This window comes from Pelmatolapia mariae, linkage group LG15 (genome assembly GCF_036321145.2).
Source record: "Pelmatolapia mariae isolate MD_Pm_ZW linkage group LG15, Pm_UMD_F_2, whole genome shotgun sequence".
Classification (NCBI taxonomy): Eukaryota; Metazoa; Chordata; class Actinopteri; order Cichliformes; family Cichlidae; genus Pelmatolapia; species Pelmatolapia mariae.
Genome location: NC_086240.1, coordinates 24,466,181 through 24,480,291, shown reverse-complemented (window position 1 = coordinate 24,480,291; position 14,111 = coordinate 24,466,181). Strand labels below are relative to the sequence as shown.

The 14,111-nt window shown below is 39.8% G+C and overlaps 1 protein-coding gene and 1 non-coding gene across 6 annotated transcripts in view; one reads left to right on the top strand and one right to left on the bottom strand.

The window, feature by feature from the left end:
* The window catches only part of vash2 (vasohibin 2), a 41,416-nt gene that overhangs the window by 7,727 nt on the left and 19,578 nt on the right, over positions 1–14,111 (top strand). For all 5 annotated transcript variants that reach the window (XM_063495361.1, XM_063495364.1, XM_063495366.1 and 2 more), the window contains exons 3-7: positions 4,290–4,378; positions 4,581–4,637; positions 4,974–5,048; positions 10,595–10,832; positions 10,920–11,063. In XM_063495361.1, the coding sequence (XP_063351431.1) occupies positions 4,290–4,378; positions 4,581–4,637; positions 4,974–5,048; positions 10,595–10,832; positions 10,920–11,063 (603 nt within the window). The remainder of the gene's footprint in view (positions 1–4,289; positions 4,379–4,580; positions 4,638–4,973; positions 5,049–10,594; positions 10,833–10,919; positions 11,064–14,111) is intronic.
* Positions 7,012–7,084, bottom strand: trnat-ugu (transfer RNA threonine (anticodon UGU)). Its single transcript has one exon. It is a non-coding gene; the product is annotated as a tRNA-Thr (tRNA).

Genomic DNA, 14,111 nt, shown 5'->3' with positions numbered 1-14,111 from the left:
ATAATAAGTTCAACAGGGTAGATGTACTTAAGGAACATCAGACTTTTTCAGATAAATAAAGGCAAATATTGCAAACTACACAAAAGGCAGGCGCTAAAGCATTTAAGTTTCAAAATAGAACAAACAAAACAGACTACTAAATTGTCAATTCCACTTAGAAACAAAATATTAATTCTAAAAATAAATCTTAGTTTGTTTTACAGAAGAACAGACAAAATTGACTAACTTTTGTCACTATCAAATAAACTGAGAACTAAAAGGAAATTTTCAATCTCTCCTTGTTGTATAGCTTTCTGAACTTTCTGAATCCTTTATCATCCGCAACTGAAAATAGTTGTGGATGATTACTATACCTTTCTAATGTGACGTTGTTGTCCCTGGCTCTCTTTCTCTCTCTCTCCCTCCCGCTCTGTTCCTGTGCTACTGCGAGTGTAACTACCGCCCCGCCCCCCTCTTCCCAGCGCAAGGCTCGTGTGCGGAGTGAAGCGGAAAAAAAGTGCGAGAGAGAGAGAGGGTGAGAGAAAGAAAGGAAAAAAAAAAAACCCACAGGTCGCGATAAGGAGCCGGCTCGCGTCGTTCATGTTCATTCGCGACCGACACATCACTACGAAATACTACTGCTACTACTAATAATAATGTGCGGCTTGGCACTTGTGCTGTACGTAACAAGTCACGTGACGTGACGCTGCGGCTGTGATTGGTTCGGCTCTGCGCTACTTAATTTGGATTGGCTGTTCTTCTTTTCTTTTTTTTAAGAGAGCAAGAGAGCGATGAGGTCTATCGCAATAGTTTAATTTTTCTATCGAGAAAAAGTTATTTCGCAATACATATCGTTATCGTTTTATCGCCCAGCTCTAGTCCAGAGTAAAACAGTGCTGCTGAATTACAGACATCCCTATGTGTGTAATTCAAGTAGAAATGTTTTGGCTTGGACGTTAATACATATGGACGCCTGCCAACAAGGATTACTGCAGACAGATGTGCTCTGAGGCAAAGAATTACAGACAGCAGCGGTAATCTTCAAGAAGGTTCAAGGTTCTTTATTCATCACATGCATAGTTATACAGGTATAACACACAGGGAAATGTAACCTGACTTGTGCAAAAGGGGGGGGGGGGGAGAGAACATTATATATAATATATACATTAGGTGTGTGTGTGTGTGTGTGTGTGTGTGTGTGTGTGTGTGTGTGTGCGCGCGCGCGTGCTTATCATAGTCTTGCAGCAGATACAAGCCACAGTTAAGTACTGCTGTCTGCAGTGAACTAGTGGAAGCCTTCAGGGAATGCTGTCATTACTTTTCATACAAATGAAAAAAGGAAGTCTTATGCTGAGGATTAATCATTGGTGTCTCAGCTGTCTTTTTTGCACACACACTGGGACCCACGCTCAGAGAAAAAGGCATTCCTGGGGATGTCCCGCTCTAAAGATAACTTGACAACAGGAAATTTGATCTCTCCCTCTCTCTGTCCTGCTTATTTGTTTTGAATATTTCATCACACAGAGCAAAAGTGCTTCAAAGGTTGTAGAGGACACAGCTATCTGTATTATCTGTCACCTTAGTATTACCCAGCATACATTAAAGACAAAAACACTCATCTGTTTATTTATACTCCCAAAAAGCTTGGATAGATAAGGCATGGAATTGTAAATAAATTTTACATAAATAAATGTCTTGCTCAGCTTTAATAATTTGTTAACAACAGCTGAGCCTGTTCTTAAAACTAGTTATAAAATTAGTTTGACTCTTGGCAATTATTTTGCAGTTCTCTTCTTACTATTTTCCACCTCTTTTTCTCTCTTATACTGCCTTTTACTGCTCGTCCCCCATTTCCATCAAACAATTTAAAATTCAAAAACCAGGACAGTCATACTGTCTCCTCTGTGTCCCAGTTGCTTTGTATTTTATCTGTGCTGCTGGATGGGTTATGTTAGTCCTTGAGACCCAGCAGAGGGGAGACGGATACAGATGATGTTTAGACCCGGTGGATGTAAAGCTGGCTCTGGACTGTAGAGGTGGAGAAAAAGCATGTTGGTGAAGACGCAGAAGGAGGACAAAGTGACATATGAGAAGAGGGAGAAAAACGGGGGGCGTTACAGAAAGGGGAAAAAAGATGATAGATAAGAATATAATGGGAAAGAAAGGGCAAAAGAAGAGTAGAGTAGAGATGAGTATAAAAACACAACAAAAGGATGGTTGGAGAAAAAAGAGGAAAACGGACAAGATTACAGAGGAGGGAGGAAAACAGGAAAGGAACCAGTGACAGATTAATTATCAGTGTTAACTGTGGCTCTGAACTGATGCTCTCCAAGTTGAACTCTTAATGGAGAGGAGGAAGGCTACTGGATCCTGACACTGTGTTGCTGTCTACAGTATGTTATAGTTAATAAGAGTGTGCTGCATATTGTACATATATGTCCAATGTGATTGCTTAACGCACGCTTCACAAGGACATTAAGCTGTGCAAGTCACCGTCATCCTTTTACTGTAGCAGAGAGGAGAGAGGGGAGGATGATAACGGAGAGATCACCACTCATCTCACTCCCTGACCCAGACGAAAGCCGCTTTAGTGTGTTTGTGCGCGCGCACATGTTTGTGTGTGTGTCAGCTGCTGTAGCCACTCCATAACGCCTTAGTGAGGATTTCACTACACGAGAGATTATGTGGTAGTAAAACCTGCTATTTACTGGTTTGGGCCAGCTGGCAGACTGATTTATGGGCTGAATGACTTTTGACTTGCCTAATAACTGTATGAGTGGCCAGTTGGCTGATTATTTTATTTGCTCTGTGACTTACTGTCTGACAGGTTGGCTGGCTGGCTTGGCGTCTGCTTTAAAGTCGATTTGACTTTTTTGTCTGTATGAAAACACAAGTTAATTGGCAACCATTTAAGCTAGATTTAATAGATTTCAATTTAAATTGATCCTTGTCAGATATTAGATTAAACATCTGTGTGTGTAGCCTGTATACTGCAGCAGTACTGTACTGAGTAGGATCAGGCTAACTGTCAAAATTGTCAAACCATCGTAGATTATGGACAAACCAAGGGACCTAGATGAAACGGTCAGATGTAGGATGGCATCAGCTCAGTTTCACTGAGGGCTACACTGGCCCAAACATAAATACACTAAAGTGTGTATGTGAATTTTAACTGCATGTTCCGCATAAAATATCACATAAACCCTTGAAACAGTCCAAAGTTAATCACCTTTGATCATTTCAATTTAGTTGTGTCATATAGCTTAGCCTTCTACCAAGAAGCTGGCTGCACATAGAAATGAAATTAGCATTTCTATCATTCTAAAGTTTGGGCTCAAAAAAACATATAATGCTGCAATTGCATAAGTATGTTTTGGGTTACAGTGTGACTCTATTTGTTGTGACAGCATTAGTGATTAAATTAGAAATGTAGCTGTTTATCATACATGAATGAGGCCAACAACTGAAGCGTGTAGGTGAAATACCTCCTGTGGGACTCTAAAACAAACCTTTCTGACTTCCTTCTTTTTAAATCTTTCTTTATGGAAACGAAAAACAAGAGACCGAAAACACTGTACCATGCAGAGCTGTGTCACCATGTTGTTCTGTTGTCCTCCCTCTCACTTCCCTCTTTATGCTGTCAATAAAGAATGGAGCAAAACCCCACAGGAAATGATAGGCCTTGTGCTATGGTTCACCCTTCCTGCACACAAACACACGCAAACACACACACACACACACACACACACACACACACACATATATGTACATCACGCAGGCTGCCTGTGTATGAGGAAGTTTTGGTCTGTATTTCAGCCTGACTCACCCTCTCTTGGTGTGGTCGCATCCGTTCGTGTATCCACACTTGCAGCCGCTGTTTCCTCTTTGTAGTGGTTCTTGTTGAGGTGAAACAGCTGCCAAAGCAGCAGTGGGAGTTCATTTTCACCACATGTTGCTTTTCACCATGTGGGTGTCTGTGGGCGTAGAGGTGGTGCAGAGCACATGACCCTAATATCTTGGGTTAGAGACTTGCTCATGTTGTGTGTCAGACGTGCACTGCACTCGAGTATAAAGAGAGGTGAGTTTCTAATGAGATGTTTGTTGTTTAAAAAATAAAGAAGACTGGTTTAAGGAACAGCAGTGTGTGTCAGCTGTATGAGATGCAATGAGTCACAGCACATTAGGAATGCAGGGTTTTTTTTTAAAGATGGCGGAAGGTGGTTTCGGGGCTCTGAGTGTTACCACATGTCGACTTACTGAAAATGATGTGGAAAAAATATCTCTAATGTTCTCTCTTTTTCTCTTTCCAGCATCCAATTCCCTCAATTCCAACTTTCAAGCCGTCCATGTCCGTCCCAGACTGGCTGTTGGCCGTCCAGAACTTCATGAAGGCTCTGCAGTATCCTTTATTACAAGCACGACAGGCAGGACAGTATAAGCTTTTATCTGTCAGGTGAAGCTAGTCCTGCTTGTGCCTCATGTCATTGGATGCTCTTATAGACTTTAAGTGATCAAAACACCATAATCACTTCTGTCAATAGGAGTTGAGGCACAGGACTGAAGTGTTGTAAAGTTGCTGTTGTCCCTGACATTTCCATCAGATATAACCACACAGGAACTCAGTTCTTTGAAATCAAGAAGAGCCGTCCACTGTGTGGGTAAGTGAACTGCAGCTTTGGCAAGTACATGTAATTACTGTGACTCAATCACAGTAATATTAACAGAACTGTCCTGTTATCACCCTTTTGTCATCATCTTTACCGATTGGATGAAAAGCTGGCTTGAATAGGAAGCAACAGCTAAGTTCACCACAAGGAGGAAGAACACTGAGGAAAAAAACAGAATTGATTACTTGATTATGACTTTGGGATGTAACATTACTACAGTGCCTAATTCATGTGTCTAATTCAATGCTGTCTCTGTGCAAGGTGTATTGCTTCCAACCCTTCCCTTTCCTTCCTCTTCCTCGTCTCATCATCTTCCTCCCCATTCAGATTAATGGAAACAGCAAGAGAGATGATCAGGGAGTCTTTACCAATCAAATGCCTCGAGGCCGTCATCTTGGGAATGTATCCTTTCCTGGATACACACACACACACACACACACACACACACACACACAAAGTAGAGGGCCAAAAGGTCATTTTGTTATCTGTGGGTGAAATCAATAAGACATGCTGCTGTAATATCCTAATGCTCCCCAACATTGCCACTCTTTCCAGCGCTTGCCGTGTTGCTTGGCAACAAGCCCACTTCAAAGTTTAACCGACCCCCCCCAATACTCACCAGCTTAGTATCATCCAGCAGAGCTTAAACTTTAAAGCAGCAGTGCTTTATTTTTGCAACTCCTTCTCTATTTCAATTTGAGAAAGTGTTTTTTCAATTCCTTGAAAACATGTTTGCTTATGGCAAAATTAGAATCTGAACTCGTTCTTCATCATTGTTCTAAAAGAAAATGTTTGTCTTGACTATTTACCACAAGTGATTTGCCCGTTGTTTTTTTGTTGTTGTTGTTTTTGATATGCTGAACTGTAATGCTTTTCCATGCACTAAACTCCAAATAAAGCCATGCAGAGATGCTTAAAAACTGCAGTTACTCTAGTGGCCACTTGGTTCCAAAGGCCAGTCGACACCCAAATGGCCATCTTCACAGAAATACACTTGTACTGAGTATGTGTGTCATTTTGAAGAAACTGTTATAAAGTGATTTTATTTTTAAATGGTAAATTCACTAAGGCGCTGACCCCAACAGTGTATTTCAGCCTCATTCAGCTGTTAAACCATCCTTGATTTAGAGTTACTGTTTAAAACGACTGTTGTAGCAAATGTGCTGCTTCTGTTTTGTTTCATTGATTATGTTTATCAGACCAAAGTAACATGTCAAAAGTAAAATTTTTCCATATTGAAAAAATATATTACAAGCTTTAACCATTAAAATGAAAGATACAAAGTATTATTTGATCTATCAGTAGATGTTGAACAGTGCCGGGTTGGATGGTCCTGTGTTTAAATCCAGTCTGGGGCCTTTCTGTATGGCCTTTCCAGTGTATACCCCACCTGTTGCCCCAAGACAGCTTGGATATGCTTCATCCCTTACCCTGAAATAGATAAGCAGAGGAGAAAAGGATGGATGATTTTTCAGAAGTTGAATTCTTTTTGAATTTCGGTCCACACTTTATAAATCCTACCACATTGCATTGCAACCTTTGATTGATTGGATTTGCACACCTGTGAAATAATGGCTTAGTTTGCAAAACAAAATATATTAAAATTGTTTCAGTGCAACCAAATACTTTTCAAATACAAGCAGCAGGTCAGGAAACTAGGACTTTTGAGTGTCACCAGATGAGAGATTTCTCTCCCCGTCTGTGAACTGATGGTCCAGTTTCGCATGTGCTAGTTTCATAGTTGCTTTCCTCAAGGGCTGTCAGGGTGACAGCTGACAGTGACTTTAATTGAGACTGGCTTTAGGGAGAGAGAGAAATGGAGGGGACGGTAGGAGCTCGGGGGGGGTGTCACCATAGGACAGGAGAATTTATAAGACAGTGGCAGTTTTTGTTTTGTTTTGTTTGTTTTGTTTTTCCATTTGCTTCATGCCCTTTAACCTCCTAAGACCCGAACTCTTCCACGACATGCATTTTTAATTTCTCTTTGATATTTGGGCATATTGGGGCCCGATGAATGTAAAAACAAAGAATTTCCAGATTTTTTTTTTTACCTTATTTTTGTTTTTAAGAAAAATGAGAGCCACAAATGAGGATATTCATTTAAAATTTTGATAGAACAGTAGCAGTATAATGTCCTCGTAAGTGGATATCAGGCCCATGTAGAGCAAAATTGAGTATTTTGGTCAAAATAACCAAAAATGTGATGTCCACATATGTGGACGGCAGGTCCTAGGAGGTTAAAGAACCCCGCAGTTACATTCAGAGCTATAAGAGACAGTAATTGTGTGGTTTCACCTTTGGTTGTGTTATGCGGTCAGGACAGACAGATAAATATAATTTAAGGGGGGGGGAAAAACAAGTCATCAGGCCCCAGCGAGAATTGAACTCGCGACCCCTGGTTTACAAGACCAGTGCTCTAACCACTGAGCTATGAGGCCTCACCTGTTGGCCTCAGTGGTTTACGTGTAATTTGAATGTCAACCAAGGCCACACCAATTAATAGACACACCTTCCTTGGATTCCAGCTATTGTTATGCTAATGCATAACCAACCTAACCAGTTGATTTTGAAATGACTTAACGCAATGGATCATCAGTATTAAATAATGTCCTAAATAATATCATCACACATAAAATACAGTGACTTAAAAGTCATAAAAATCTGTATGGATCATTGTGAAACAAGAATGACCCAGTGTCATTCACACACATTTACCTGTAACGTTAACCTACCTGGTAACTCAATCAAAACAGTTCATTTGTGAGAAAGAGTCACACTGTGAGAAGTAGTGGAAAGCCAAGATAGAAACGTAGGCAAGAAAAAGGGATGAGTAGCCACTGTTGTTGTAGTCTGTAACGGTGGGGGCTGTCTGTCTGGGTTTAGTCTGTCCTCTGCCTCTGGTTCTCTGTTCTTCCACGTTATCAGTGATCTGAAATCTCTCCAGGATATGCAGGGTTTATCTTGGGTCCAACCAGCTCTGTGTGTGTGCATGCATGTGTTTGCGTGCGTGCATGTATACGTGTGTGTGTGTGACGTGTCTTTTTGTATTAGCCATCACTGACTGGTGCTTTGCAGAGTAAGGCTAGAGCACAAAGCAGCCTCCATTTGAATCCTGATTGTAAAACTCAGTTGTTTATAAATATCAAAATAAATCAGCAAAATCTGCCATTATACAATATATAAACACAGCATGAAGCATGTCATATATATAAAGTTTTATTGTTTTAAACTCTGGAAAGACCATAAAACTGGAAGCATCCTAGTAAATCCTTGATTAAAGGAAAGAAAATGTATGTAAAGGGAATTTTATGCTTCTTCTAAGATGTTATCTTTAATCTTTGCACTGACATAGAAACTTGAGGAAGGAAGGGTAGAGGATTGGAGAGGAAAAGGATGCAAAAGGTAAGAGGAACAGTGAGAGAGTTAATCAGAACATTGTTGCTGCATTGAATTTATATAATAAGTTTTTTCAGTTACCTCTGCTTTTCAGAAACAGAACAATGAAGTGTGGCTTTCTGTCGCATTAGAGCATGCCTGTGGGGCAGAGAAACTAATCCACAGAGGTTCGTTTTAATTTTTGCTTTAGAATTGACAGATGGATGAGTAGTGTGAGGTAGTGATAGGTGCTCTTGTAGTCGCAGTCTCAGTCAGGGAGCTACTGCTAGCAGTGTCGCATGTCCTCTGGCACAGGAAGTACGCCTGTCTAATGAAGCATTCATTAGCAAGAAACAGCAGGGTGTGTTGGTGTATGATTTTCATGTTTGTATTCATTCTGCAGGATAAATATTGATCCAAAGTGAAACACTCGCAGGAATCTGTCAGAGGAAATTAAAGCTGATGCCAAACATAAACATTTGGCGTCCAGGCATTCTTGTCATTGGTGGATCATTCTTCTTTTTTGCCAACGAAGAAAAGGAATCACAATAAAATATGACACTCATAAAAGCTTCTTACTAATGAACATGTTTAAATATTTTTATGATATTTGTTATTAGAATAGGATAAGACAATCATCAACCCTGATTTAAAATATCTCTTGTCAGAACCATTGTGGTTTCGATTCATTTTGTGCCAGTCGGTTATATCAGGATACCCAGGATCAGTTTTTTGGGGGCTTCTTGAGCTTTATTGGTAATCAACAGTAAATATTCAAAGATTCAAAGATAGTGACGCTGCTGTGATTTCATATTTATTTGCATGATTGCAAATTCAAAAGAATGACAATTAGGATGGGATGATAGAAAGAGCTGCCCTCTGACTGATCTAATCAACAGTGCAGAGAGAGAGCTCTGTGCTGTGCCAGGAAGGCAAGATCTTGCTGCAAAGTAGTGAACTCCATAGGCTTTTGTTGCTGAAAGGATGTAAAAAGTTGCTAAAAGTAGCAAAAAAATTACCAGGTTTGTGTTGTTTTGATAAACTGAAGTTTGCCGATCCTTTTTGTAAGTGAGAGGGATGTCAAGTGGACCAGTTAAGGTGTATCAATATCTGAGTCTGTGGATTGAAAACAGTGTGCCTACTTAAAATAATATTTCAATATATGATCAATATGATAGAAGCAAAAGCACATTCTTAACACATTTAACTCTATTTTGACTGTGCTATTAATTGATTAAGTTATTTTGTTTGTATTTTGTTAAGGGGAATAATGCAGGTGGTATGTTTGGGCACAAATAAAACCTTTGTGTGACCGTTCAAGCATTCATCCCAAGGTTTAGTCACTTGGGCAGCACGCTGACTGTAGAAGTTCAGTGGTTTCTTTACTTAACTGTCCAGCCAACCCTGTTTAGATCCGTGTTCTACTTTGAAACCACAGGCTCCCCCACACAGCCAGAGAGACACATTGAAATACATTGGTATGTGCATGTCATCAGTGGTCTGCTTGTGTGGATGGGCCTTTGTGAATATTTAATCAAAACACAGCAGTGCTGTGGCATCCAGGCTGGTGAAGTGACAGACATGTGTTCTAACCAATGGCAGACTTCCATCCATGGGCAGAATAGGGCAGATGGCTGGCTACTGGCCCACAAAGACATCTTCCAAGTTTCTCTGTTGCTGTATGGTAGAACAGATTGCTACAGTTGGATGCATGTAGCATGAAGATGTGCAGTACACAGGATGAGATCTGTCTAAATATAGATTCAATAATTTACTGAAAATCTGATCTTTTGGATGCATTAAAGTTGCATTTCCTTTAATAGCGAGTAGCTATAACTTTTTGTGATTGCAAAAAAAAGACCTAATATATAGAATTCAATTGGAAAATCAACCTCAATCACTTGATTTTGTCACCTCAGTAAAAACCTTCCTCATCAGTATTAATAGCCAGTCTTGAGTTTGACCTAATACAGCATGAAGCTTAGTTTCTAAGTTAAATAGGTGATAAAGAAGGGTGTGTTTGTGGGCGTGGCCTAAAACAGGACTGACATGTCTTTATGGTATGAACATGCAGTCGAATCCCGCCTTCATTTGTGACGTCATGTGTGAGTCACTAGGATCAGCAGACATATGACCTGGTGTGTATGTGTGTGTTATTGTGTCCTCTGTACCAGACAGATCATATCTCTCTGCCCCTGTTTTCCTTGTTGAATAAATGTAAACACATCAGTGAACCTGACAGATTCAGTAAGACAGAAGGAGCTGCACAAACTCACATGAGCACACAAACTGTGTTCAGAAGACATTATTTACCCAGTGACATTTTCATACTATAGGCCTTCTGAGAGTCAGACTGAATCTCATTTCAAACAACTCAAGCTGATTTGCTTCCTCTGCTGTGACAAATTCAAACAAATACACTTTCGCTCTCAGGTTTGTACTCAAAGGTAATTAATTTTTGAGCAGTTCCAGGGGTGCAATAAAAGCACAGCAGACATTTATTTTACCCCAATAATATTTTTACAACACAAAAAAACTTCCAGATCTTTCCTTAATCCTGCGGTGTTGATCAGCTACCTGACCAATGGGCTGACGTCTCTCGAGCGTTTCCCCATCAGCTTTAAGACCCAGTTTTCGGGTCACTGCTTTCACCATGTTGTGCTGGGCGTCTATTGCAATGGCCGGTATGGGTCGCTAGGTATGAGCCGCCGCCAGGACCTGATGGACAAACCACTCACCCATCGGACTCTCGGAGAACTGGTGGCTGAATTTGAAAACTCCTACAAGAGATACCAGCACACACTAAAGAAGGTAAAGGAAGAAGATAAAGGGTGTGGGAAATAAATGCAGTCCAAGAGGTAATGAAGAACCTTTAAACACATTTTCTGTTTCTACCAGGTGAAGATTGGTTTGTACGTGCCTCACGACCCACATGTCTTCCAGCCAATTGAATGGAAGCATTTGGTGCTGAACCTGGCCTGTTTGGGAGCTCAGGAGATGAAAAAAGAGCTAGAGAAACATGGGCGGGACATGAGGATGAAGGTACATATTGTGTATTCACATACAGATATGCTCCACGGTATTTTTCTCTGTACACTTAATTAGCTTTTGTGCCACAAAAGTGTGTTATGGGAATTTGCTGGCCTGGGCAGTACATGAAAAAGCAATCATCAATGGCAATATATATGTTATCGATTAAATCAGAAACGGTGTGAAAAAGAAGAACTGGGGTGATGGTGGGTTGCACAGTGGCTTGCAGATTTACAGCAAATGCAGGTAGGGTAAAGCTACTGTGGCTCAGGAGGCAGAGCGATTCATCTACCAATTGCAGCATTGGTGGTTCTTTCCCCATCCCATGTGAGTGTGTGCAGATGTTAGGCAAGGTGCTTGTATGAATGTGTGTGTGACTGGGTGAGTGAGGCTTGTAAGAAAGAACCTTTTAAAGAAGCTGACGTTTGGGTGTTTAGAAGTGTATCAGCTAAAGTTTGCTGGAACTGTCGACGTTTCCAATTAAATTAACTTTATAGCTTGCTTGAAATAATGCTTTTCTCGACTGATGATTAAATGTTCCATCAGCATCACTTAAGGTTTGGTGTTTCCTGTTTTGTATATTACACTACATAGACACTAGATAGAGTCTCACAGCATTGCTCCACCATTTAAAATATTAATTAGGTCAGAAACACCTTTATTGGTTTGGAAAAAAAAGAGAAAAAAGCAACTTTGTGAACATTCAGACATTTTTTTCTAACCGGCAGACTTAGATATATTATGTATACAATAATGCATAAATGGAAAAAGGGTTGCACACTAAGGGAGAAAGTAAGAACAGCCTGGAATGGAAGAGAAAACTGGCAGCCCACAGTCAGCAGCAGTGGAAAATACAGACCACAAACAAACCACAAAATAAATCAGCCAAGATGCTGCAAAACTGAATATTAGGAGGTGAAAATGGGAAAAGTGGGTAATTCCACACTGTGGGAAAGAGGTCTGTTTGACAAAATTCAGTGAAAACAGTTTCACTAGAAAAGATGAAAATGTCTCTCAAACTTAGATCAGCTGACAAAAATGACCTTTTTAAAACCAAACACACACACAGTTTCAGTTTATGGTCGTATTAATTAAATTTTAAAATAAAAGCGACTTTGCTATCTGTGATTCAAATCTAATGCAATTTTTTGTATCCTTTGTTTGGACAGACATGGCTTCTTTTTTTCTTTTTTTTTTTTAGAGAAAGAACCAGGGAAACACCTTTATTATATTTTTCCGTTGGACCAGAGATGGATGTAGTTTCCTTTGGGCTGAACAGGGAATATAAACTGTCAAGAGTTATTTAGGGCACGATGGGGAAGAAGGAATGTGTGAGTGTACATGTGAGGAAGGCAGACACAGAACTGTTTTGCACAAGGTTAAATGTTTTATGAGGACCTGTAGGTTTTTATTTGTATTTATTATGAGTTTCTTTCTTTTTTGTGTATTCCTGCAGCATTTGCAGTTCCATGAAAGCAATGTGTGAGTAGCTGTGTGATAGACGCTGATGTTAGACGGTGATACAGTATATAACGTGTACTGTATGTCAGCAAGTTATGTAGGTCAATAAGGTTGCAGCTGTCTCGCACGCACATAGAATCACAGGCAGGCACAGGTCAAGTGCATTGGGGTTTGTGAGACTTTGGTATAATCTGCTGTGCTCCAGAGGATATGAAGTTATTATAGAGTGCGTTTGTGTCTGTGCCCATGTACAAAAAAAATAGCTGTAATACTGCATAAAATGTCAATAGATACAAAATGGAATGATTCGCAAATCTCATAAACCTATATTTTATTCACAGTAGAGCATAGAAAACATAACAAATGTTTAAACTGAGAAAATGCACCATTTTAAGAAAGATTTTAGCTCTTTTTGAATTTAATGGCAGCAACATGTTTTAAATGTTGGAGTGGGGCTATGTTTACCGCTGTGTAGCACCCCTTCATCTTTTAACAATAGTCTGTAAACATCTGGGAAGTGAGAGGAGCGTTTTTGGACGTTTGGAACGTTCTCCCACTCTTGTATTAGTATTCTAGTAGCTCAGCAGTCCTGGATCATCTTTGTTGAATTTTTCATTTCATAATGCACCACGTGTTTTCAGATGGTAAAAGGACTGGGCAGCAGGCAGGGCATTTCACACACTATGACTCATCTACTATGAAGCCATGCTTTTAAATACACACAGTATGCAGATTAGCATTGTCTTGCTAAAATATGCAAGACCTAAAAATACCATGATCTGAACGTTGCTGGAAAATTGCGAATTCCATGAATGCTAATGCAGGCAAAGATTACTTTTTTAATGGGTGCTGATAAAAAAAAAGCTGGATGGTTTATCTTCTCTTCTAGTCCAAAGGATGCAGGGTCCATGATTTCTGAAAAGAATTTAAAGTTTCAAGAGTTCCACTTGGCCTCAGCCCATTTTAAGCTTTGGCCCAGAAAAGACACAGATGTTTGACGATCATGATCACATATGGCTTCTTCTTTGGGTGATGGAGCTTTAACCTGTATTTGTGGTTGGCACAGTGAACTGTGTTCACGTACAGTGATGTCTGAAAAGTCTTCCTGACTCCTTGCGGTGATTTCTATGACAGAATCCTTCCCTTTTTAATGTAGTGCTGCCTTTGAGCCTGAAGAACTTAAACTTTGTCTCTCGTGTACAAAGATTTCTCCAGATGCTCTGAGACTTTTGATGATATTTGATGTACTATAGATGGTGATATATTTAAAATCTGTACAGTTTTATATTGAAGAACATTATTCTGAAATCACCACATAATTTGTGTCAGGTTTTTTTGCAGAATGATAAAAGTCTGCCTCTCTAAGATGCTCGATTTATACCCAATCATATTACTGACCTGTTGCCAGTGAACCTTAATTAGTTGCAAAATGTTCCTCAAGCTGTTTGTTTTTAGTACTGCATATTTTTCTAGCCTTTTTGCGCTGCTGTACCAGCATTTTTGAGTTTTTTGTGTTGCCATCAAATTCAATATTGATGGCAACTATTTTTCTATATATTTTTCTTAAAATGCAGCAGTTTCTCAGTCAAACATTTGATA